At 43.2% G+C, this 23,905-nt stretch overlaps 1 protein-coding gene across 1 annotated transcript; it reads left to right on the top strand.

Moving 5' to 3' along the window:
- Window positions 1–8,960: 8,960 nt before the first annotated feature.
- On the top strand, window positions 8,961–22,594 carry zmat1 (zinc finger matrin-type 1; the record flags this gene model as incomplete). The annotated part of the gene is made up of 8 exons (XM_080529361.1): window positions 8,961–8,973; window positions 9,089–9,195; window positions 9,461–9,541; window positions 10,986–11,118; window positions 12,552–12,815; window positions 21,126–21,216; window positions 21,432–22,020; window positions 22,252–22,594. The coding sequence occupies 8 exons, from the start codon at window positions 8,961–8,963 to the stop codon at window positions 22,507–22,509; spliced, it is 1,536 nt and encodes a 511-aa protein (XP_080385487.1). The 3' UTR covers window positions 22,510–22,594.
- Window positions 22,595–23,905: the final 1,311 nt, after the last annotated feature.

Below are 23,905 nucleotides of genomic sequence, written 5' to 3'. Positions count from 1 at the left end.
GTTGAGAAGATTCTAAAACTAAATGCACAACTACACTCATCACCTGGTGATGCTGGTCCTTCATGATGTGCTTAAGTATATTACAGTGGAATGCAAGAAGTCTCATTGCTAATGGACAGGAATTTAAAAATGTTGTTGTAGACTTACAAAAGAAACCTAATGTAATATGTATACAGGAAACATGGTTGAGACCGCAATGGGATTTTGTAATACATGGTTATGTAGGTATTCGGAATGATAGGAAGAATGGGAATGGTGGTGGTGTGGCTACATTTGTTAAAAATGGGACAATATTTAAAGTAATTAACTTGGGGAAAGAACATGAGTCAATAGTGGTGAAAATTTGGACAGGGAAAGATGAGTTTGTAATAGTGAACTATTATAATCCAGTGTTTCCTCTACATGCATTTCATCGTGGCGGACCGCCACGATGGAATTTCCTCCGCCACCATTCAGATTTCTCAACCCAAAAAAAAAAAAAAGATTTAGGCCGCTTTTCAGACCTTCACAGCGCTAGACACACCCACAAGCACTGAAACTGGACCAGTCCGTGTGTGTCGCGAGTATTGAACTTGAGGCTGCGTTCGTAAATTCGCTCTGAGAGCCCCGGAGCGCACACTGGGTTCAACGTCATAAAGGGACCAAGTCATTTGATTGGACAAGAGGCATTCCGTGAGTGCTGATCAGATTTCCAGAGCGTATTTACGAACGCGCCCTGGCTGTCACCCGAACACCGCGAGCTAGCGTAGTGTAGTGTAGTATAGGATGCGTAGTGTAGTGTAGTGTAGGATGGAGAGAGAGAGGAGAAGCCTCTCTATGTGTTACCTATGTCCAGTGTACTAGAACCACTCTAACAGGAGTGTTTGTCCGTGAATAACACCGGCTATGCCCGGGGTAGAAACACAAGACTATAGCTGGATAAGGTCTACAGGTCTACACGGTCATTTTAAGCCGTCGACCAGCCCTCTACGACCACGGGAAGTCATGAGATTTGGAGGATCAGCTTTTAGCATATATGCTCCTAGATTGTGGAACACCCTACCTGAGGGCCTGAGGTTGTCTAAAACTCAGGACATTTTTAAGCGTGACCTCAAAACCTACTTATTCAATGTCGCCTTTTGATACTAAGGGAGACATTGGACATTATAGAACTAGGATCACTAGGCCATTACACCATACTCGTGTTTTTGAGATTTGTATTGACAGGAAAATGGACCCGGGTGCTGATGAGGCACTGTCAGCTCCAAATAGCACCTAGAGCAGTACTGGAACCGGTACAAGGGTGTACCAGGACCACCATCAGGTTGTATTGCTGTCATCTTTACTGTCTCTATTGTGTTGTTGCATCATAACTGTGCTTAAGTTTCTCTTTTGGCAGGACCTGTGACCATACTGGATGCAGAATGATGCAAATACAACACAACATTTATGGACAGTGTGTACGCCGATAATATGCAAGGAATTTTTCCTGGATACATGGTGTACAGGTTTTTGCCCTTGCTTGCTTGCTTTGTGCCGGTGGTCCTGGCCTCCCCTGGGGGACCGCTGGGTACTGGTAAGCAAACTGGCTAGTAGTCGCTCTATTGGTAGAGGGCTGCAAGGGAATTTTTCCTGGCTACATAGTATACAGGTTTTTTTACTTTTGCCTGCTCGCGGCTCTGTCAGTATTGATTGATTGATTGACTGATTGACTGAACATTTTCATTGTGTGAAGCGCATTGAGTTGCATCTTGTAAGAAATGCGCTATACAAATAAAATTTGATTTTGATTTGATTTGATGTTAAAAGTGAAGATACTTCTGTTAAACTAAGCTAAGCTAAACATCGCTAATCGCTAACTCCCTCCTGGGCTTAAAGTGACAAGTAATAACGTTGTGAAAAAACCCGTCAGATCAGTGTTTTTGTTTTTATTGACAACGGAATTACATGCTGGAAAAACATGCAGACACAGACAATAAGAGACACACGGGAGAAGTACAGGAAAACATTTTATTTTTTTGGGCCATCCTCGAGTTTTGGCTGAAATTACGTCGTTGTTTTGAGCGGTCAGCACTACCCGCCACCATTGTAAAAATTCCTGGAGGAAACACTGTAATCCATGTAAAAGATTATGTCACGACACATTAGATATGGTGGGTGCACAAGCACAGGGTAAAGTGATATGGTGTGGGGACTTTAATGCACACAGTGCATTGTGGGGGGGTGAAAGAACAGATGCAAATGGTTTAATTATAGAGGAATTTATAGAGGATAAGGGATTGGTGTGTATGAATGATGGGAGAGGTACTAGATATAATAGTGCTCAAAATAAGGAGAGTGCAATAGATTTAACACTGGCTTCAATGGGAATTGCAGGTATCACAAATTGGGAAGTGTTAAGGGAGTCTACAGTGGGGAGTGATCATTACCCTATAAGTATTATGCTTGGAGTAGAAGTAAATCAAGAAGAGGACATTAAGATACCGAGCTGGAAGTTGGATAAAGTTGACTGGGAGAACTTTCAGCAAATTAGTTGGGTCAAGGTTGAACCGTTACTTAGAGAGGAAATATTAGATGTGGATGAGTTTAATGAGAAGTTGGTGGCAGCCATTATAGAGTCAGTACAGGAAACAATACCGATGAGTAAAGGGTGTAAAGATAGGAAGAATGTACCTTGGTGGGATAAAGAGTGTTGGCAAGCAGTTAAGCATAGGAATAGTTCATTTAGACAGTTGAAAAAACATAATTCTCTGGAATCATTAATTCAATATAAAAGGGCACAAGCAGTAGTTAGGAAAACTATAAAAACAGCTAAACGGACATACTGGAGGAAATATTGTAATACGATAGGAAGAGAGACTAAGCTGTCTGATATATGGGGAATGATCCGAAGAATGAGTGGAATTAAAAGGAATGATGTAATACCAGTGTTGACAGGTAGCAATAAATCAGCAGTCAGTAATAAAGATAAGGCAGAACTTCTGGCAGAAACACTAGTGAAAGTTCACAGTTCAGGAAATTTAACAGTAAATGCTAGACACCGTAGGGATACAATTCTTGCTCAGAATATGTTAATGTAAAGAAGAGTGCAACAAGGGATAGTTTAGATTTACCTTTTACATTGCTTGAATTAAAAAGGGCTGTAAATGTGAGGAGGCAATCATCACCAGGGAAGGATGGTATTTGCTATAGTATGTTAGCTCATATGAAGGATCATGCATTAGATTTAGTATTAAAGTTGTTTAATAAAGTGTGGGAATCAGGTAAAATTCCAAACAAATGGAAACACTCAATTATTGTACCTATTTTAAAACCAGGTAAAGACCCATCAGATCCATCAAGCTATAGACCAATAGCACTTACATCACAGTTAGGGAAAACTATGGAGCGAATGATTACAGAAAGGCTAACATACTATTTAGAAAGTAAAGAGTTGTTCTCTCCTTTTCAAAGTGGGTTCCGTAGAGGAAGAAATACTATGGATTCCATTTTACGTCTTGAGTCAGAAATTAGGAAAGCTCAAACTAACAAAGAAATGGTGTTAGCTGTCTTTTTCGATGTTGAGAAAGCTTATGATATGTTGTGGAAGGAAGGATTGCTAATCAAATTAAGTAAACTGGGGGTAGATGGTAGGTTATATAACTGGGTGTTAGATATTATTTTTGGCAGGACAATACAGATAAGGGTAGGGACAGAACATTCAAAGGAATACAGGGTTGAGAATGGGACTCCACAGGGGAGTGTTTGTAGTCCAGTATTATTCAATGTCATGATTAATGACATCTTTGAACAAATAGAAAAAGGAATAGGGAAGTCTTTGTATGCAGATGATGGGACCTTATGGATAAGGGGGCGGAATCTGAGATACATAGAGAAGAAAATGCTGATTGCAATTGAGAAGGTGGAACAATGGGCAAATGAGTGGGGGTTCAAATGATCTATACCTAAAACACAGGTAATAGTTTTTTCTAAACGATCGAGAGAAGTGTCATTGAAATTATATGGGCATACTTTAGAACAGGTTAATGTAATTAGATTCCTTGGTGTTTTATTTGATGAAAAGTTGACCTGGAAACAGCACACGGATAAAGTAAAAGATAAATGTAAAAAGGTCAATAACCTGTTAAGATGCCTGTCAGGGAGAGATTGGGGAGCAAGCAGAGCAGCATTGTTTAATGTGTATCAGGCATTGATGAGGGCTTCTCTAGATTATGGATGTTTAGGATACATGTCAGCAGCAGTAAGCCATCTTAAAAGGTTGGATGTGCAACAAACACAAGGACTTAGAATATGTAGTGGAGCTTTTAAAACATCCCCAGTAGCAGCAATACAAGTTGAAGTTGGGGAACAGCCACTGTGGATACACAGAATTAAACTTTTGTTAGCTTACTGGGTTAATCTCCAAGGTCAGAATAGTTCACATCCAACTAGGTCTATTGTACAAGATTGTTGGGAGCATAATAAGACTCATTATATGAGTTTTGGATGGATAGGGAATACAATAGCAAAAAGATACGATTTAGATAAATTACGGTATAGTCCAGTAATCCCGCATTCAATTATTCCACCCTGGTTATATGTGAATCCATTAGTAGATTTAGATATACAACAAGAACTACGAAAGAAGTCCAAACATGCACATCCTGGGAATGTGGTACAAAACTATATTGGTCAGCACTATACAGGCAAGTTCTTAATTTTTACAGATGGCTCAAAAGACCCAGAGACAGGACGTACAGGAGCTGCAGTATTCTTCCCACAGTATAAAACAGGAATTTAAAAAAGAACCACTGATCATTTATCAGTGTACACAGTGGAGCTTCTAGCAATATTGACAGCATTAGAATGGTTGGTAGAGAATAGGGTTAGTAATGCACTCATTGCCTCTGACAGTTGTTTTCAAGATCCATCATTTAATTTATGTAATATATAGTATGGATATCACTGTTTGCTTTGTTTGGGTTCCTGCTCATGTAGGGTAGAAGGAAATGAAGATGCGGATATATTAGCTAAGCAATCAATTAAGTCACAAACAATAGAGATGGATATTCCACTTAGTAAAGCTGAGGTAAAATCAATCATTAAAATACACATGCAGGAACTATGGCAAGAAAACTGGAACAGAAATGAAACAGGAAGGCATGTTTAACATTCAAAAGAAAGTCGGAATAGGAAGTAGGATGGGCAGGAACCGGAAAGAAGAGACAGTGATATCCCGGCTCAGGATAGGTCATACTGGGTTGAATGACACACTTTACAGAATAGGAAAACACCCAAACGGCATTTGTGCACACTGCAATAACCCGGAATCTGTTCAGCATGTGCTGCTGGAATGTGGAAAATATGAAGAACAGAGAAAGCTCCTGAAAACAGCAATTCAGAAGGTTAAGTTAAGGTTTACTGTAGGGAACTTACTTGGAAACACAGTTAAAGTAAATAACCAGTTAATTAAATATTTGAAAGAAACAGGATTGATATGTAGGATTTAACCCTACCCCTCCCCACCATTTTGTTTATTTCTTTCATTTACATTTTCCCGCCTGTCAAGCTAACGTTCCACACAGTCCGGTAGGGGGTGGTAATGCGCCACACAGTCCAGTAGGTGGCGGTAATGCACCTTAAGCTGGTTGCCAACCGCCAATCAAATAAAAAGAAGAGGAAGAAGACGGCACACTGCGCATGTCCATTTCATTGGGAAAAAATGGAGGCGCAAAGTATCTGTGATCCGCAACTCGCGGAGGCAGATACTGTAAACAATGTTGTTCCTCACAATAACTTAGCTTCTTCATCAGATGCTGACACAGTAATAAACACTAATAATACCAATAGTTCCCAGAATCAAGGTGAGTTCGTTAAGAACGTGAAATAACAGGTCTGAAGTCCAGTTTAGCATTGCTAACGTATCTAGCTGGTTAGCTAGCTTCTGTTATCAATGTCAAATTGGACTCTTCAGCTTCAATTATTGCTTGTCTTATCTACCGCAACGTTTCCACGGGTGTGTAATCGTGTCTTCCCCATCTTCGTTTGCAGATGTCTGTCTACGAAAACATACAATTGAATGTACAGACATCCCCAATAATACAGCTATAGCTAGTTAGCTAGCCTAGCTGCAAACATTTGCCCCACGAAACGTGCTACCGCTAACTAGCTAGCATCCCGGAGTTGCTAACCATATCTTGAAGAGGACTTGGAGAAGTCACCCATTTAGACTGGGGAAAAAGTCGACTTGTGTAGTTGCTAGTTGAGTCAAAGTTACAATTAACTATCACTAAAATTAAAACTAGAGGTTAGCGTTAATGTGTCAAGCTTTGACCGTGTGCCAGTGATTAAAAAGCACTGGGGTATAATTAGCACATTACTATGTTGCTAGTCGACATTGTATTTCAGCAAACGTTTTGAATAATGACCAGGATCCTATTAATTATAAAAACTGATACACATTAAAGACAAACCTGCATTCTATATTGCTATTCAATAATATACATTTGGATTAATGAACTCTGTGCTTAAAGCTTGACATGTTTTGATCAACTATGGCCCTGAGTTACTGATAGCCTTTCTTCTTCAGCATCTCTTATGTCAGCATGTTACCGTGGTCCTGTCTTAACACGTGATATTTTTGATGATTTGTACATTTTACTATGGAAATAAATGTAGTATTAGTTCCTCAATAATGCTCTAAAAGCGTTTTTTTTATTTATTATTATTATTATTTTTAAACACATTACTATAACAAATATTTTCATTTAATTGTTTAAGTTTTAGTTTGTTCAGAAGTGGTGCACGCATATCTGCAGGGAACAAATAATGCTTCCGGAAAGAAAATACCCACATACAAAAAAAAAAAACGAAGCTGTAATACAGTAACTCCTCTAATCACTATTTAGACCTAAATCACTGTTTGAGAGAGAAGTTGCAATTTCATCCATGTTGAAAATACCCCTACTCTGTCCCTGTGTTGATATTGTCCAAACATCAAGATGCCTTCTATGTCTGCCATCTTGTTTACCACCACCATGTTCACCATCAAATTGTGGTGGTTTACATTTGGTAAGTACATAAGCAGATAATCTGTATGCATCCAGATGTGTGTGGATCCTGTAGATTTTCTTTCTCATGATAGTGGAGGATATATTTGTTTGAATTAGTATAATGAAGAGAATGCTTTTCAAGTGCCCTCACACAGATTTCTTTGAAACAGTTTGTGTCTCCTAGATCACAATATTGATATGCATCCCTATTTCAAGCTACTGTAGGTGTGCAGATAAAAAAAGAAGCGTCGTTCTCCATGCTCCCCTTAAACAAATTAGAAGAGCAAGCAACCATAGGTGTATTGCAGAATGTGTGAATTGGCTAGACAGTTGTATGTGAAGCTTAACTGTATGCTATTTCAGGCACCTGACACATGAAATATACCCGCCCGGACAGTTTCACTCAACATGTGGTGGTGTAGTGGAAAAATCCAGTCTAGAAATATCTGACACGGTCTGATGAAAAGGTCTGCAAGTTTTTTTTCTTTTTTTTTTCTTCATATTACAAAAGTTTAAGTGATGAAGAACACACTCAGTATAATAAACAACAGTTTCAGGATCACTAAATACTTAACATTTGTGAATTAGATTCACTGTATCGTCTGCTGTCCTGCGTCGTGGCTACTGGGTAATAATAATAATAAATAATAATGCATTTTATTTGTATTGCACTTTTAATTAAAAAAGAATCTCAGTGCTACCGAGAGAAGAAAAAAAAAGACAACCGTAAAAACACAAGTTAAAACAAAACAACCTAAAAACATAATAAGTTAAAAACATAGTAAAAAACAAACTAAATAAAATAAATGTAAGTGATGCATGGCGTGTAAACAAACACGTTTTAGGACGTGTTCAAAAGCAAAGACTGTGTGATCATCTAATTATGTGTAGTTATGTGTTTTTAGCATGTTGATGTTATCAAGCCATCAACAATCTGGCCCCCTCCTACCTTGCCGACCTCATCCCCCTTCACACCCCCTCCCCTTGCCTCAATTTTCTCTGGTATTTGGTTTGAAGTGTACCAACATTCAAATAAGCATATCTTCTTCAACTATTTTCAGATTTCAGTGTATGAAACATCATTTGAAAGCTTACAATCTGCACCTTCATAAACCGACAAATGACCTTGCCCTATGGACTTTTTCACCAGACCCTGTCACATATCTATTTTAATATCTATTTTACGTTTTAAAAATGCAGTGAAGTCTGTCCTGGGATTCATTTAAACATGGTCCATATGGTCCATGGTCAAATTCCTCAATACCAAGTTTATTTTGTGATTGAATTAAGACATAAGCCAGCTGAGGAATGATTAAAATCTGTCTAGACAAGTAACAACAGAAGACCACTAACCTCCCTTCAGACCAAGAATAATAATAACAACTTTATTTGTATAGCGCTTTTCCTGCAAACATTGCAGCTCAAAGAAGATCAAAGAAACACACTTACGTGAAAGTAAATGTGATATACAGTGTCATATAAGAAGTGATCAATGTTGCTGCTTATAATGGAAGAGCACTGTGATACTGTTGAAATCAACTGTTGAACAGGCAGAAGCTGCAAATCACCCAAGGTTAGATCCAAAGATCCAAATTAATCTTTAGTTAATGATAAGATAGCTTTTATCAAATGAATCCAAATCCTCTAAGTCTGTAGGCTGAATGCAGACATGATTGAAGGATACTTAAGATAATGATAATTACTCAGGAGGGAGGCCTGGTCCCACTGAGCCAGATGAAACCTAGTTGGAGACTGAATGACTTGCTTCATGGAGAATGTCCCCTGAGTGCATCTGGGACCAGAGGAAGGCTAAGTCCTGGGGGATCTGATGGTCTGATGGGGGATCTGATGGGATCCTGGGGGATCTGATGGTGGAGCAAATAGTCCATTGTATCAAACATTGCAGTGGGTCACCCATGAGAGCGAAAGCTTGCAGAAATACAGAGAGTAATGAGTACTGAGGGTACTGTTGGTACTACTTTGTCTATACTGTCTGTAAAATGTTGAGGGTGTTTTTTAGTGTTTATTTTTTATTTTTTACACAACAATATTTGATCTTAAGTGCTTTCTCCCCCTAGGCCTTTTGGGTGAGGGGGAGCTTCTGAAAGGCCTCCTGACCGACGAGTACTGCCACGTGTGTGAGGCCGTACTGCTGTTTGAGTCCCAGAAGATCTCACACTATGAGGTGTGCTCTTCCTCCAATTCCAATGTAATTTTGTAACAAAAAGAACGGCATTCATTCAGTAAGGGGTTTGACATTGAATGAGGGTGACTCACCTCATACAACCAGGATCAATGTGTAGCACCTACCCAAGTCTTTCCATGGTAGTCAGTGTGGACATTGTATGAGTTTGATCACGTAACCATGGTAGCGGGTACAGTTTTTGCTCTTCTACAGAGCACCGAGCTCCTGGTGTAACACCCCCCCCCTCCTCCTCCTCTGGCTGTAGGGGAGGAAGCATGCCCACAAACTGAGATTGTACCTGCAGACCAAGAAAGATGAGAAGCTGTGCTGGGCCAGTGGGATCCAGGTAAATCTCTCCTTTTGTCACAGATATCTCTCTTCAGGGGTGCTAAATTAGCAGTTTTTTAATCTCAAAATAGGTCAACCATGTGAATCGTGTAGATCTGCAAAAACAATATTTTTTGGGCGGGGTCTATGTCTCCTCCAAGTCACATGATGCGTGAGCTAACTAATCTTCCTGTCTGCTAAACTCAGACAGCTAGGTACAATTCCAGACAGCATGGAGAACACAGTCACAGTAAACTGTTTTCAAAGTAATTATGCAGGTGTTAAGGTCAGGGCTGCCGCTACTTATACATGCATCATTGTTAGACCACCGTTAGCGCTACCGTTAGCGTACTAGCGCTATCCCCCCCCCCCCCCCCCCCTAAGGTTAGCCGCGCATTGATAATTTTCTTCGTTTTCAGGCCCCCAAAAAATGTGTCACCTTTTTGGGCCATCACCAGTTTGCACCCCTGTCTCTTGTGAAGTGACCAGTGTTTCCCAGAAACGGCTGTGAAGTGCATGAACATCTGAGTCTTGTGCACTAGATTCAGCTTTGAGTTTGCACCTTTGGGACTATTCCACTGCTTCTGTTGCCCCAGGCACTAACAGTCACCTGCTGTTGCAATCAAAATTATTCAACCCCCTTTGCACATTAGATTTATTGGCAAAATATCACATTTCTCAGCTGTTTGCAGTAAACAAATTACACAAGAACTGTTTAAGTAGTTAATACTAACTAATATTACAAGGGGTTTTTATCCAAATTCAACACAAAATGCTACTTTTAATGACTACTGCAGTCGCAAAATGATTCAACCCCTTCATGACATGCATCTTCAGTACTTAGTAGAGCACCCTTCTGCTGTTATGACCTGCTGCAAACGTGATGCATAGCCAGACACCAGCTTCTGACAGCGTTCCTGAGGAACCTTAGCTCATTCCTCATGGGCAATGGCCTCCAGTTCAGTCATATTCTTGGGTTTGCGTTTTGCAACAGCCTTCTTCAAATCCTACCAGAAATGTTCTATGGGGTTCAAGTCAGGCGACTGTGACGGCCACTCTAGAATCTTCCATTTCTTCTTCTGAAACCAAGAAGCCTTGGTGGACTTTGAGGCATGTAAACTGTTCTTGTCTACTTTGTTTATTGCAAACAGCTGAAAATGTGCATATGAAGCGCCTGACGTAGATGTAACCTAGGTCTGGTCTAACCCAGGTCTGATGTAACCCAGGTCTGATGTAACCCAGGTCTGATGTGACCCAGGTCTGATGTAACCCAGGTCTGATGTAACCCAGGTCTGATGTGACCCAGGTCTGATGTAACCCAGGTCTGATGTGACCCAGGTTTGATGTAACCCAGGTCTGATGTGATCCAGGTCTGATGTGACCCAGGTCTGATGTAACCCAGGTCTGATGTGACCCAGGTCTGTGTTCAGTTTGTGGTGTGTGTGTCCCATTGTGTTGAGCAGGACAGGGAGCGCTACTGTGAGCTGTGTGGCATGGTGTTCAGCTCCCCGGTGGTGGCCCGGCAACACTACGAGGGCAAGGTCCACGCTAAGAACCTCCGCAAACAAGGCCTCCATCCCACCGCCCAGTCCACAGGCAAGTACAGCTGCTCACACGCTGTGTACTGGACAGACAGGGAGGCCTAGAGGTCTGCATCCCACCACCAAGTACGCAAACACAGCAGAAATGTAATTCTGTTCAATTCCTCAACTTGCAATTCAAACAACAATGGACAGCCAACGTCCTGCTATAGCAAACGGATGCAATACAGCCTACATACATATCCCCCCCCCCCACATAAACAGCCTACATACCCCCCCTCCCACATGAACAGCCTACATACATACCCCCCCCACATAAACAGCCTACATACCCCCCTCCCACATGAACAGCCTACATACCCCCCCTCCCACATGACCAGCCTACATACATACCCCCCCTCCCACATGACCAGCCTACATACATACCCCTCCCACATGAACAGCCTACATACATACCCCCCCTCCCACATAAACAGCCTACATACATACCCCCCTCCCACATGAACAGCCTACATACATACCCCCCTCCCACATGAACAGCCTACATACATACCCCCCCTCCCACATAAACAGCCTACATACATACCCCCCCACATGAACAGCCTACATACATACCCCCCCACATGAACAGCCTACATACATACCCCCCCTCCCACATGAACATCCTACATACAGTGCCTTGCAAAAGTATTCACCCCCCTTGGCTTTTTACCTATTTTATTACATTACAACCTGTAATTGAAACATTTTTTAATCAGAATTTTATTTGATGAATCTGCACAAAATAGTGTTAGTTTTTAAATGAAATGAGAAATATACATACCGTATATATAAAAAGAATTAAAAAAAATAAAGAACTGAAAATTGGCATGTGCATATAATGAACAGCCTACATACCCCCCCCTCCCACATGAACAGCCTACATACATACCCCCCCCTCCCACATGAACAACCTACATACATACCCCCCCTCCCACATGAACAGCCTACATATATACCCCCCTCCCACATAAACAGCCTACCTACATACCCCTCCCACATAAACAGCCTACATACATACCCCCCCCCACATGAACAGCCTACATACATACCCCCCCCCTCCCACATGAACAGCCTACATACTTACCCCCCCCTCCCACATGAACAGCCTACATATATACCCCCCTCCCACATAAACAGCCTACCTACATACCCCTCCCACATGAACAGCCTACATACATACCCCCCTCCCACATGAACAGCCTACATACATACCCCCCTCCCACATGAACAGCCTACATACATACCCCCCCTCCCACATGAACAGCCTACATACATACCCCCCCTCCCACATAAACAGCCTACGTACATACCCCCCTTCCCACAAATATAGCCAACTTTCAACCCTTCAATAGAACAGGACACATCCAGTATAACAAACCCGTTGGCGATTGGACATATGACCAACATGTGACATGAACGTACGCGTCTCTCTCTCTCTCTCTCCAGTCACGGCTCAAGGGGGCCCTGAACTGACCCTCCCAGGCCCCGCCACCAATGACCAGAAGACCACGGAGGAGGATGGGGGGAAGGGACCCCCCCCCCAGGACAGCCTGGAGGTGGACCTCAACGACCCCAACAAGCACTGTCGCCTCTGTGCCGCCTCCTTCAACAACCCCCACATGGCCCAGCAGCACTACAGCGGCCGCAAGCACCAGAGGAACCACTCCCGCCAGCAGCTACTCAGAGACCTGGGAGAGCAGGCCCAGCAAGGTAGGCTAGCCTGCTGCTTAGAGACCTGGGAGAGCAGGCCCAGCAAGGTAGGCTAGCCTGCTCTGCTCAGAGGCCTGGGAGAGGAGGCCCAGCAAGGTAGGCTAGCCTGCTCTGCTCAGAGGCCTGGGAGAGGAGGCCCAGCAAGGTAGGCTAGCCTGCTCTGCTCAGAGGCCTGGGAGAGGAGGCCCAGCAAGGTAGGCTAGCCTGCTCTGCTCAGAGGCCTGGGAGAGGAGGCCCAGCAAGGTAGGCTAGCCTGCTGCTCAGAGACCTGGGAGAGCAGGCCCAGCAAGGTAGGCTAGCCTGCTCTTATAGGCCGCGGTCACAAGAGAGGTTCAGTTCCGTTCATGTTTCATGTGACTGCGTTTACATCCACACCATATTCCTGTATTAAGGTGTCTACATGCACACCATATTCCTGTATTAAGGTGTCTACATGCACACCATATTCCTGTATTAAGGTGTTTACATGCACACCATATTCCTGTATTAAGGTGTTTACATGCACACCATATTCCTGTATTAAGGTGTCTACATGCACACCATATTCCTGTATTAAGGTGTTTACATGCACACCATATTCCTGTATTAAGCAGCATATGCTCAATATTCAGATTGGGCCAGAGTCATGTAAACATGTACCGAACCCGCTTATGGCCATATTCAGATTTGGCAATATTCAGATTAAGATCCCTGGCATATGCCTGTTAGAATCGGAATATTGTGAAATCATAAACACCATAAGTGACATATGACCCTTTTCGGAATATTCAGTTACGTCTGCGCATGCTCAATTCTCCTCGAGCATGCACTCCTGGGTTGTGTTGTTGCTAGGGACAGCATAGCAACCACGAACGATGACAGAAATGGCAACTAGCAGAACGTTAACACCCGCTCAACAACCAAGCTACCAACAGTAACGTTACTACTATAGTAACAACTATTGTCCCGCCGAACTGGAATATGCCAATTAACATGTAAATGGAATATTCCAGTTGCTACAGCGCATGTAAACACCTTATTCTAAATATAATTCCAATAACCCGAATATTGACCTTAATCGGAATATGGTGTGCATGTAAACGCAGTCATTGTGTCATAGTCATGGTGCGGTTTGTCTGTGTTATTAATGCACTTCAGTGACAACTCTTACCCCACCATTGATTTGACTCAGACTTTGTACAGTAAGTGAATGCGAATAGACTTTGAGGAGAGGTTGAAAGGAAAGCTTTTGGTATCAAGTGTGATCTTCTTCCTCGGTGCTCTCACCCTCTCTTACTCACCCTCACAGATTCCTGCATTTCACGTCTGGGAAACATTGGTCAGTTCACAAGAGAAATATCTGTGACAAAAGGAGAGATGAATGAATGAATGGTCTTTATTGTCATTGATATAGTACAGGTACCAAACAACGAAATTTGGGAGGGGGGGGGCTCCCCTGGTGCTAGGAAAAAAAACTAAAAACAACAAGGGAAAAGAGCTGGTTTACATAAATAAAGGCTATGTACACTATCCACTATACTATACTATACAAATAAAACACTGTGCTGTACTCTATGCTATGCTATACCTATTCTAACATTTCCTATCTCTGAACCTTATGTACCCGAGGGTTGTCATATTGCACATAGTGTTATTGCACATTCATTTAAAGTGTCGCAGTTTGCAGGTTTGAAATGTTCACAGTTGTGTTTCAGTATTGCACTTGATTTCAATCTAGTAGCTGCCATCAAATTGTCTAGATTGTCCAGGGCCTAGAACCTAGGTCTTTGCTGTGTTCAGGGCCTGAATGGCCCTGGGGTAGAAGCTGAGCTTCAGTCTGTTTGTCCTTGCGAACATGGTCCTGAACCTCCTGTCCGAGGGCAGCCGAGCAAAGTGTTCGTACCCAGGGTGGGATGGGTCTCTGGAGATCTTGGAGGCCTTCCTGAGGCAGCGTGTGTTGTACAGCTCTTCCAGAGAGGGGAGGGGGGCGCCGGTGATCTTCTGGGCCGATCTCACGACTCTCTGTAGCGCATTCCTCTCTGCGGCTGTGCAGCTGGAGAACCACACGCAGATGCAGTAGGTGAGGATGCTCTCCACTGCGCAGCGGTAGAAGGTCACAAGCATCTCCTGTCCGATGTGGTTTTTCCTGAGGACTCTCAGGAAGTAGAGCCGCTGTTGTGCCTTCTTGATGATGGCTGCTGTGTTGATCTTCCAGGACAGGTCATCCTGTATGTGCACCCCCAGGAATCGGAGGGTTGAGACTCTCCACGCTCCCTCCATCGACGAGCAGGGGCTGGACCTCAGATTTTTTCCTCCTGAAGTCCACGATGATTTCCTGGGTCTTTGACTGGTTCAGCAACAGGTTGTTAACCTTGCACAGCTTGCCCAGCTGCTCCACCTGTGTGTGAGCGTCTTTCATAGTATCCAGCCAAAACCAGTTATAATAATAATAATAATAACAATAATAATCATAATCATAATCATAATAATAATACATTACAGTGTTTCCCCTAGGTTTGCTGCCTTGGGGGGGTGGCATGGACCGTGGCATGGACCCCCCCCCCCCCTCAGGGGGTAAGACCCTGCGACATACCAGCGTCATGTCCAGGGGGTGTACTAACTTGTACATTAAGCCGCCTCACGCTACGGGAACAGGAGATGGGCTCCTTCCCTATGGGCCATTAGCATAGGCGGATCATGAAAAAATGGGCCCCTGGGCCTGGACGTGTAGAAAGGCCCCCCCCCCTCCCCAGCGCAAACACATATTTTTTTTTTTTTTTTTTTTTTTTTTGAGCGCAAGTAAACACAATGCCAACAGCATATAAGACAGCCTACGTTCACCTGCATCTCAACAGGTTTTACAGCGGAGGAACACTCAAAGCCCAATAACAGCACAATAACTAGAAAAAATTCACCTGTATTTCAACGACACAGGATTTACAACACAGGCATGCCACACTCAATTGAAGCCAACAACAGTACATGTACAGTAACAAAATACACCGCTTTCAAACAAAAACAATTGGCAACACTATGGTGTCATATATAGCAACCACAGGATGGCTTTATAAGACTAAATTAATCCTAAAATAGTCTTACCTTATGCAATGCATTTTTTCCTGGCTCTGCTTCGTGCAAAATCATCCACGATATCATCAAAGTCCAGTGATTTGGTCAGTTCGCTCTCAATTGCCATGAGAGAAAGAGCCTTGAGACGGTGTTGCGTCATTTTAGTCCGCAGTTCGTTTTTAATCCTGGACAGCACAGAGAATGACCGCTCCCCTTCGCAATTGGTTACAGGCAGAGTAAAAAATAGCTGCAGCGCAACATAAACATTTGGAAACATAGATTGCAGGCCACGATCGATAATTACGCGGAGTAGTCCTTGTGGGCTTTTATCCTCTTCAGCCTTAATAAAAGATCTGAGCTGAATTAGTTCATCGGCTAAACTGACATCTAGGTCAGATGGGTATGCAGATGCCAGAACTTTTGCCTTCTCAATGAGTGAGGCATTGGACTCATTGGATTTGACATAGAAAAGCACATTGAACAAACTGCACAGGTGTCCGTAGGCCTCCAGACGGTGTCCGAGGCTCTGAATAAGCGTGTCGATGGCAACATTGAAGGTCTCTATCTGAAACTTGCGTCTTCCATCAAGCTCAATATCCTGCTCTCCATTCTCGTCAGCAAAAGTATTGCGTCTCTTTCTGCGATGGCTATCATGTCTGTAAGTCTGGCTGACACCCGGTATACTCAGAGCTGCGCTTTCAAAACTGTCAAAAAGGTCTCTTTGTGCAGCCACAAAATCACGCAACGATTCAAGTGCCCTAACTGCGGTTAAAAGGGCTATATTTCTTTGCTGCAAAATAGCGCTGGTTGCTTGAAATCTTGATAATATGGTATCCCAAAACTTGGCCAAGAACGCCATTTCCAACCTATCCAATTGCGCACAGAGCCCAGCTGCTTCAGAGCGCGTGGCCCTATTTTCCATCTGATCCGTAGACAAAGTCCGAAGCTTCTCTTGTATCTTTTCATAATTTTGCCACAGTGCTTTCGTTGAGTCAGCACGGCAACTCCAGCGTGTAGAGGAGAGAGATTTAAGTGTTAAACTTATGGGCATATTTGAATCCCCAAATACTGTGGCCCAGCGATGTGTGGAGGCGGAGGTGAACGCATATAGAGACTGCAACAAGTCAAAATATTTGCCAACTAGATCGCTACAGGCATCAATACTGTTGACACCGACCAGATTCAAAGAATGGGCAGCACAGGGGACATAGTGAATAAGTGGATTCCTCTTCTTTAGATGTGCCTGCAATCCATTGTATTTTCCAGACATATTACTGGCATTATCATACGACTGTCCACGGCAGTTTTCTATATCAAGTCCAAGATCGTGCACCATTGAGACAACACAGTGTGCTAAGCTTTCCCCTGTGTGACTGGTGATGGGTTCAAATCCTAGAAAGCGTTCCACTACATGGCCTGTTTTGCTCACAAATCTGAATATAAAGGTAAGCTGATCTACATGGGATAAATCGGGCGTCGAGTCGACTATTACAGAGAAATACTTAGCATCATGTAATTCCTTTGTAATGGCTTGTTTAGTTTTCTCTCCCATTAGTTCTATAAATTGTTCGCAAATTGTTGAGGATAAATATGAAACACTGCCCCTTCCCTTTTGTCCAAACTTTCTTATATGCTCAGCCAAGAACGGGTCATATTGTGACAACAATTCTAAGATGCCCAAGTAGTTTCCATTGTGTGGGGAATCTAGCAATTCATCATGCCCCCTAAATGCGTGACCCCTCTCCCCTAAGAACTTGATGACGGAGACAACTCTCCTAAGCACCTCTCTCCAATATTGCCTCTCTCCATCGATTTGCTTCATAAGGTCGGCGTCCACGGTGGCACATGTGATTCTCTGATGCAGGGCAAGCATGCAGGCATGATGTTCTTCACTTCTCTCGTGCTCGCTGATTCGCTCTGGGTGTTTCCAGTCACAATAGCCAGTAACGAATGCATGTGACTTAGTGGACAACAGCTTGCATGCAAAACAATAAATATTTCCTGTGGATGGGGAATACGTAATCCACTCTCTATCAACCACTTGGCCATTGGGCAAAATGCATTTCAGCTGTTCATTTGTTAAAACTCTGGATTTGCCACCAATCCCACTATCCCTTACAGACGCTAGATAATGTGCACGCCGATTCTGGAACACTTTAACTCCTCTGTCAATTAGAACCGCCTTGGCCCGCTTACTTTGAGTGATCTCCCACAAAGCTGGGTCAGTTACGGTTTCAAACCAAGCCTCGCTCTCCTCTCTTTGAGTAGTCTGTAACTGATCCTCCGTGTTAGCAGGCGGCGGAGGCGACACGCGTTGCCGTTTGGCCTCTTGAGCACCGGCCTGCTCCTCTTCCTCACTCGCCAGCACCAACAGTTGCCCTGGTGGTGCAGCATTCGCACTAGCACTAGCAGTGCTGCTGACTGGCTCTGGCTGTTGCTCATCTCCCACGGTGGGCTCGTCAGCCTCCCCCGCAACCCTAATGTTGTTCTCTTCATTTGTTGTAATATTCTTGAAAAAATTTGAAATTCGAGGAACATGATGTAAAATATCAGATTGTTTTGCTTCTTTTGCTTTTTTTATCTTTCGTTTAGCTGCTCCACTTAATGTGTGACGGTGCTCCATTTTACCTGTGCGTTGTCAGTCTCAAGTTCTTTGTTAATGACATTGACCTCGTGACCACGTGACATTGACCTCGTGACCTGTCCCCCAGTACACAAAGTGACAGCGCCCTCTAGTGTCTAGTTTCTATAGCCTACTCATTAATCCAATGGGAATGTAGCCTGTATTCGCATTAGAATCTGAGTAGGCTATAGAAACTATGTAGCCCACACAAGCTTCTCTTTTTTTGCAAGACGTGGGCCCCTATAAAATTGTTCAAAATAGTATATTCAAAAGTATATTCAAAATATTTTTTTTACGTTCATATAAGGAATCTCATTTGTCCCAGTTACAGTAGGACATTTTCTACCGGCATCCCTGCGACAAGAAATGCAAAGGGCCCCCTGATCTCTGGGGCCCCTGGGCCTGGGCCCGGTAGGCCCGTTCAGTAATATGTCTTTGGCCATTAGGCTCGAGAACCATCGGTTCTCAAGGCTACTTACTTATGTGGTCTTGACTACCTGTCCACTTTCTCACCTGGTTCTTGCTGTCTCTCTCTGGTGTGCCGACACCATCCTGCTCTCTCTCCTTCTCTCCCTCCCTATCCTCCTCTCTCCGTATTTTGCTGTCAACCAAAAGGCAAACATAACAACCAGAGTATTTATAATCTAATAAGAGGTCAGTGTTTCCTCTACATGCATTTCATCGTGGCGGTCCGCCACGATGGAATTTCCTCCGCCACCATGCAGATTTCTCAACCCAAAAAAAAAAAAAAAGATTTAGGCCGCTTTTCAGACCTTCACAGCGCTAGACACACCCACAAGCGCGAAGCGACGCGCTTGCAAAACTGTTTTGTGATTCCTCATTTAAATTACGTTGTACCTGTTACAATGACAATAAAGATCATTCATCTTCATCAAGATGAGAGATGGAGCGATCCGCTCACACAGCTGTCCCGCATCCGCTAATCAGCGCAGCACCGAACCGCCGGGCTCGTTGAGCGGATGCGAGGCAGCTGTGCCCGGGACCGGCCACTTCACATAAAGGAAGGAAGGAAGGAAGGAAAGAAAGAAAGCCGTGCACAAACGAGAGCTAAGTCAGACCGGGACGCTGCCAGTATGTGTGAGAGCCGGACTGCCGGGGTGAACATTTGAACCGTGTCATTTTATTTAATGGACCATTTCGTTGTCTGGTACCTGTACTGTAGCAATGACAAATAAAGTCCATTCCATTCCATTCCAGAGAGGGACGGACGGACGGACTACCCTTGTTTTTAATTTACAGGAAAACATTTTATTTTCGAGTTTTGGCTGAAATGACGTCGTTGTTTTGAGCGCGTGCGCGTTTCATGCGCGTGCACGCGAAAAAATCGCGCGCACGCGCTGTCAGCACTACCCGCCACCATGGTAAAAATTCCTGGAGGAAACACTGGAGGTATAAATTGATCCATATCAATTTATAACATAATTATAATTTAATTTTGGATTGCTGTGGGCAATGCAGTCAGATAATGTAATTTTGACATTACTCTCTCACCTGGAAAAAAAAACAGACATTTCAAATGCTTCAATCCACTGTCCATGTACTGTAAATATGCCATTATGGTATTACCATGAAGCCCAATTCTAGCAGAATAAGAAAGATTGTATATCTAATTTAAGTAAAATAATAAAGTGCATCCAGTTAGCTCTTTAGCTGGCAAGTGTGCAAGCAGACTAGCTCATCTAATCACCTCTGAGCTAGCTAGCTAGCTTGCTAGTTCTTTGACACTATTTACACAATGGAATTATAGTCATTGTCAAGTGTCAGTCAGACACTTTCTAGTCACAATAATAACGACCAATTTTAACCAACTTTCTCTGTCAGAACACTCAGCAATTATATTTGCTAACGTTTCAACTTGCTTACTTTCTATCTGAAAACATCTCACCCGGCAAAAACTCTCTCGCATCGCGCGCACAATGTTGTATTATTCTCCAGCGCGGCACAGTGCGAACCGAAGTGTGGAGAGATAGGTCTGGCTATGCGAGACTACTGGCGGACTAATGTTACCAACAAGCCTAGGGGCTTGCCACTTGCCAGATTCGGTTTGGGTGCGTTTAAAAAACGCAGATATTTTAACTTGTCAGATGTTTGGTGTTTATGTCCGTAATAATTCCTCTTTCTTGGGGGGGCGGGTGGTTTCGTTGGGGGGGCGGCCCGCCCCCCCCAAGACAATGGTAGGGGAAACACTGCATTAGACAGGGTTCCCAACGGGTCCTTGAAATCCTTGAAAGTTTGTGAATTTGAGAAAACAGAAATCAAGGTCTTAAAAGTTTTGGAAAATAGACATGGGTCATTGAAAGTGCTTGAATTCCCCTCTCTCTCTCTCTCTCTCTCTCTCTCTCTCTCTCTCTCTCTCTCTCTCTCTGTGAGTTCGAATTGTTGTGTGTGAGCGGATAGTTCCTATTATGTAAACTCTCATCTAGATCTGTCTCAAACTGTGCCGTGTTGGGTCCTTGAATTTGAGGGAATTGAGTCTTGAAAATCCTTGAATGTGATGTTTCAGAAGGTGTGGGAACCCTGATTAGATGTATGTAGTGCTTTCTCATGGACTCAAAGTGTTACCTTCCTCAGTGCTGACTCACCCTGACTCCCACTCCCCTGTTCTCTCCCCGCTGCAGCCAACTCCTACACGTGTCCTGTGTGCAACGTCAAGCTCAACTCTGTGGAGATGTTCCAGGCCCACATGCAAGGAAACAAACACCAGACCAAGTAAGACAACAAGCCATGCCCCCTCAACAAGCCACGCCCCCTCTGCTGACATACTTTGCACCTCAAAAGAGTCGAGACAGATTGATAAGCAAATGTGCACTTGACTGTATTTCTGCTCTTTTAATAATGGAGCTCCTGGTTGTTGGTTCTGCTGGGAGCTCCTGGTGTCAGCGTAGTATGTAACTCTGGGGTCTTTCTCCTTCCACCCCCAACAGAGAGAAGAAAGTCGTCGATCTCTGCAAGTCTCAACAGAAGGTGTACGACAACTTTGCTGATGAGCTGGCCGACTATGTCCAGGTCCAGAAAGCCCGCGGGCTGGCCCCCAAGACCGCCGTGGGCATTTGTGATGGAGATGGGCAGAAAGAGAGAAAGGAGGAGGAAGAGGAAGGAGGAGGAGGAGTGGACCGTGGCCATGGTGACGGCACAAAAGTGAATCAAGTGGTCCCACACCTTCCTCCGTCCTCTCACCCTCCTCGTCATCATCCCTACGCTGCTGCTTTCTACCCTCCTCCAGCTTGGCGCCCCCCTTATCCAGCTGGGCCCGCTCCCTTTGGTTTTAGAGGGTTCACCCTTTACCCCCACGCCCCTGCTCAACCCCTACTCCCCGGGACAACGGCTTCTCCAGGCTTCGTGGATTGGTCCACGACCAGAGCCTGGGGGAGTGGGATGGGGAGAGGGAGAGGGAGGGGCAAGGACCATCCTAGCCCCTCTTCCTCCTCCTCCTCCTCCTACACAAGCTCCACCTCCAACAGTAGCAGCAGCAGTGACAGCAGCGACAGGCGAGAGAGGAGGAGGAGGAGGAGGAGGAAGAGCAGGAGGGAGCGAGAGAGGAGGATCGAGAGAGAGGAGGAGGACGACGAGGAGGACAGGAGGAGGAGCAAGGGAGGAGGGAAAAGGACGAGAGGTGACAACTCTGAAGGGAGGAGAGGAAGAGAAGATGAGGACCCCGAGGTGGAGGAAGAGAGGAGGAGGAGGATGAAGAGGAAAAGGCCAAGCCAGAGCAAAAGACAAGGAGAAGAAGGACACCGAGCAAAGAGAAGCCGGGTGGAGGAGGAGGAAGAGGTGGAAGGAAGGAGAGTGGGGAAAGAGGAGAGCACAGAGGGACGGGTAGGGAAAGGAGAGGAGACGACGGAGGTGCACATGCAGGCTGAGATGAGAGAAGAGTGTGAAGAAGAGAGGGAGCAGGCCAAGCAGTCTAAACCTAAACACAGGAAAGAGAAGAAGAGAACAAAAGACAAAGTGGACACCAGGACAGAGGAGGAGAAGCTGTGGGACGAGTCCCTCGGCTTGTGATGCCGTGTGGCAGAGCAGCACTCGGCACTCTACCTCCCCCGTTAAAAGGCTGTCATGAAGTTGTCATCAGGGCCGGCTGACTTAAGTTTATGACCACTAATGTTAATGCTCGTGTCATGACAAAAACAGCTGTCTCCTGTTAGCGTGCTAGCTGGCGAGCCATATACTTCAGTCAAAGATAACTGTGTTTGTGTCACGAATGTATACGTTCTGCTCCAAGACAGCTACTTCATAACACATTTATGTTATGGCATGTTTCTGACAGACTTATGTAGGTAGGCCTTATGACTGGTTCAAATCCGGTTTATGTTCTCAGCCTATCAGAACAACTCCTATTGCACATCTGCTTTCTATCCTATCCTGAGCATGTGTTATATCTATATTATTACATGTGTTATATCTATATTATTACATGTGTTACATCTAGATTATTACATATGTGTTATATCTATCTATATTATTACATATGTGTTATATCTATATTATTACACGTGTTATATCTAGATTATTACATATGTGTTATATCTATATTATTACATATGTGTTATATCTATATTATTACATATGTGTTATATCTATATTATTACATGTGTTATATCTATATTATTACACATGTTATATCTATATTATTACATATGTTATATCTATATTATTACATATGTTATATCTAGATTATTACATGTGTTATATCTAGATTATTACATGTGTTATATCTAGATTATTACATGTGTTATATCTAGATTATTACACGTGTTATATCTAGATTATTACACGTGTTATATCTAGATTATTACATGTGTTATATCTAGATTATTACATGTGTTATGTCTAGATTATTACAGGTGTTATATCTAGATTATTACATGTGTTATATCTAGATTATTACATGTGTTATATCTAGATTATTACATGTGTTATATCTAGATTATTACATGTGTTATATCTAGATTATTACATGTGTTATATCTAGATTATTACACGTGTTATATCTATATTATTACACGTGTTATATCTATATTATTACATGTGTTATATCTATATTATTACATGTGTTATATCTATATTATTACATGTGTTATATCTATATTATTACACTTGTTATATCTAGATTATTACATGTGTTATATCTAGATTATTACATGTGTTATATCTAGATTATTACATGTGTTATATCTAGATTATTACATATGTTATATCTATATTATTACATACATACCAGGCCAAAAGTTTGGACACACCTTCTCATTCAATGCGTTTCCTTTATTTTCATGACTATTTGGTACATTGTAGATTCTCACTGAAGGCATCAAAACTATGAATGAACACATAGGAATTATGTATTTAACAATAAAGTGTGAAATAACTCTAAATATGTCTTATATTTTAGATTCCTCAA

Source organism: Nansenia antarctica (assembly GCF_963989245.1).
Source record: "Nansenia antarctica genome assembly, chromosome: 4".
NCBI classification, from domain to species: domain Eukaryota; kingdom Metazoa; phylum Chordata; class Actinopteri; order Argentiniformes; family Microstomatidae; genus Nansenia; species Nansenia antarctica.
Note: the sequence above shows the minus strand (reverse complement) of the source record. Positions and strands in the feature narration are given on the sequence as shown.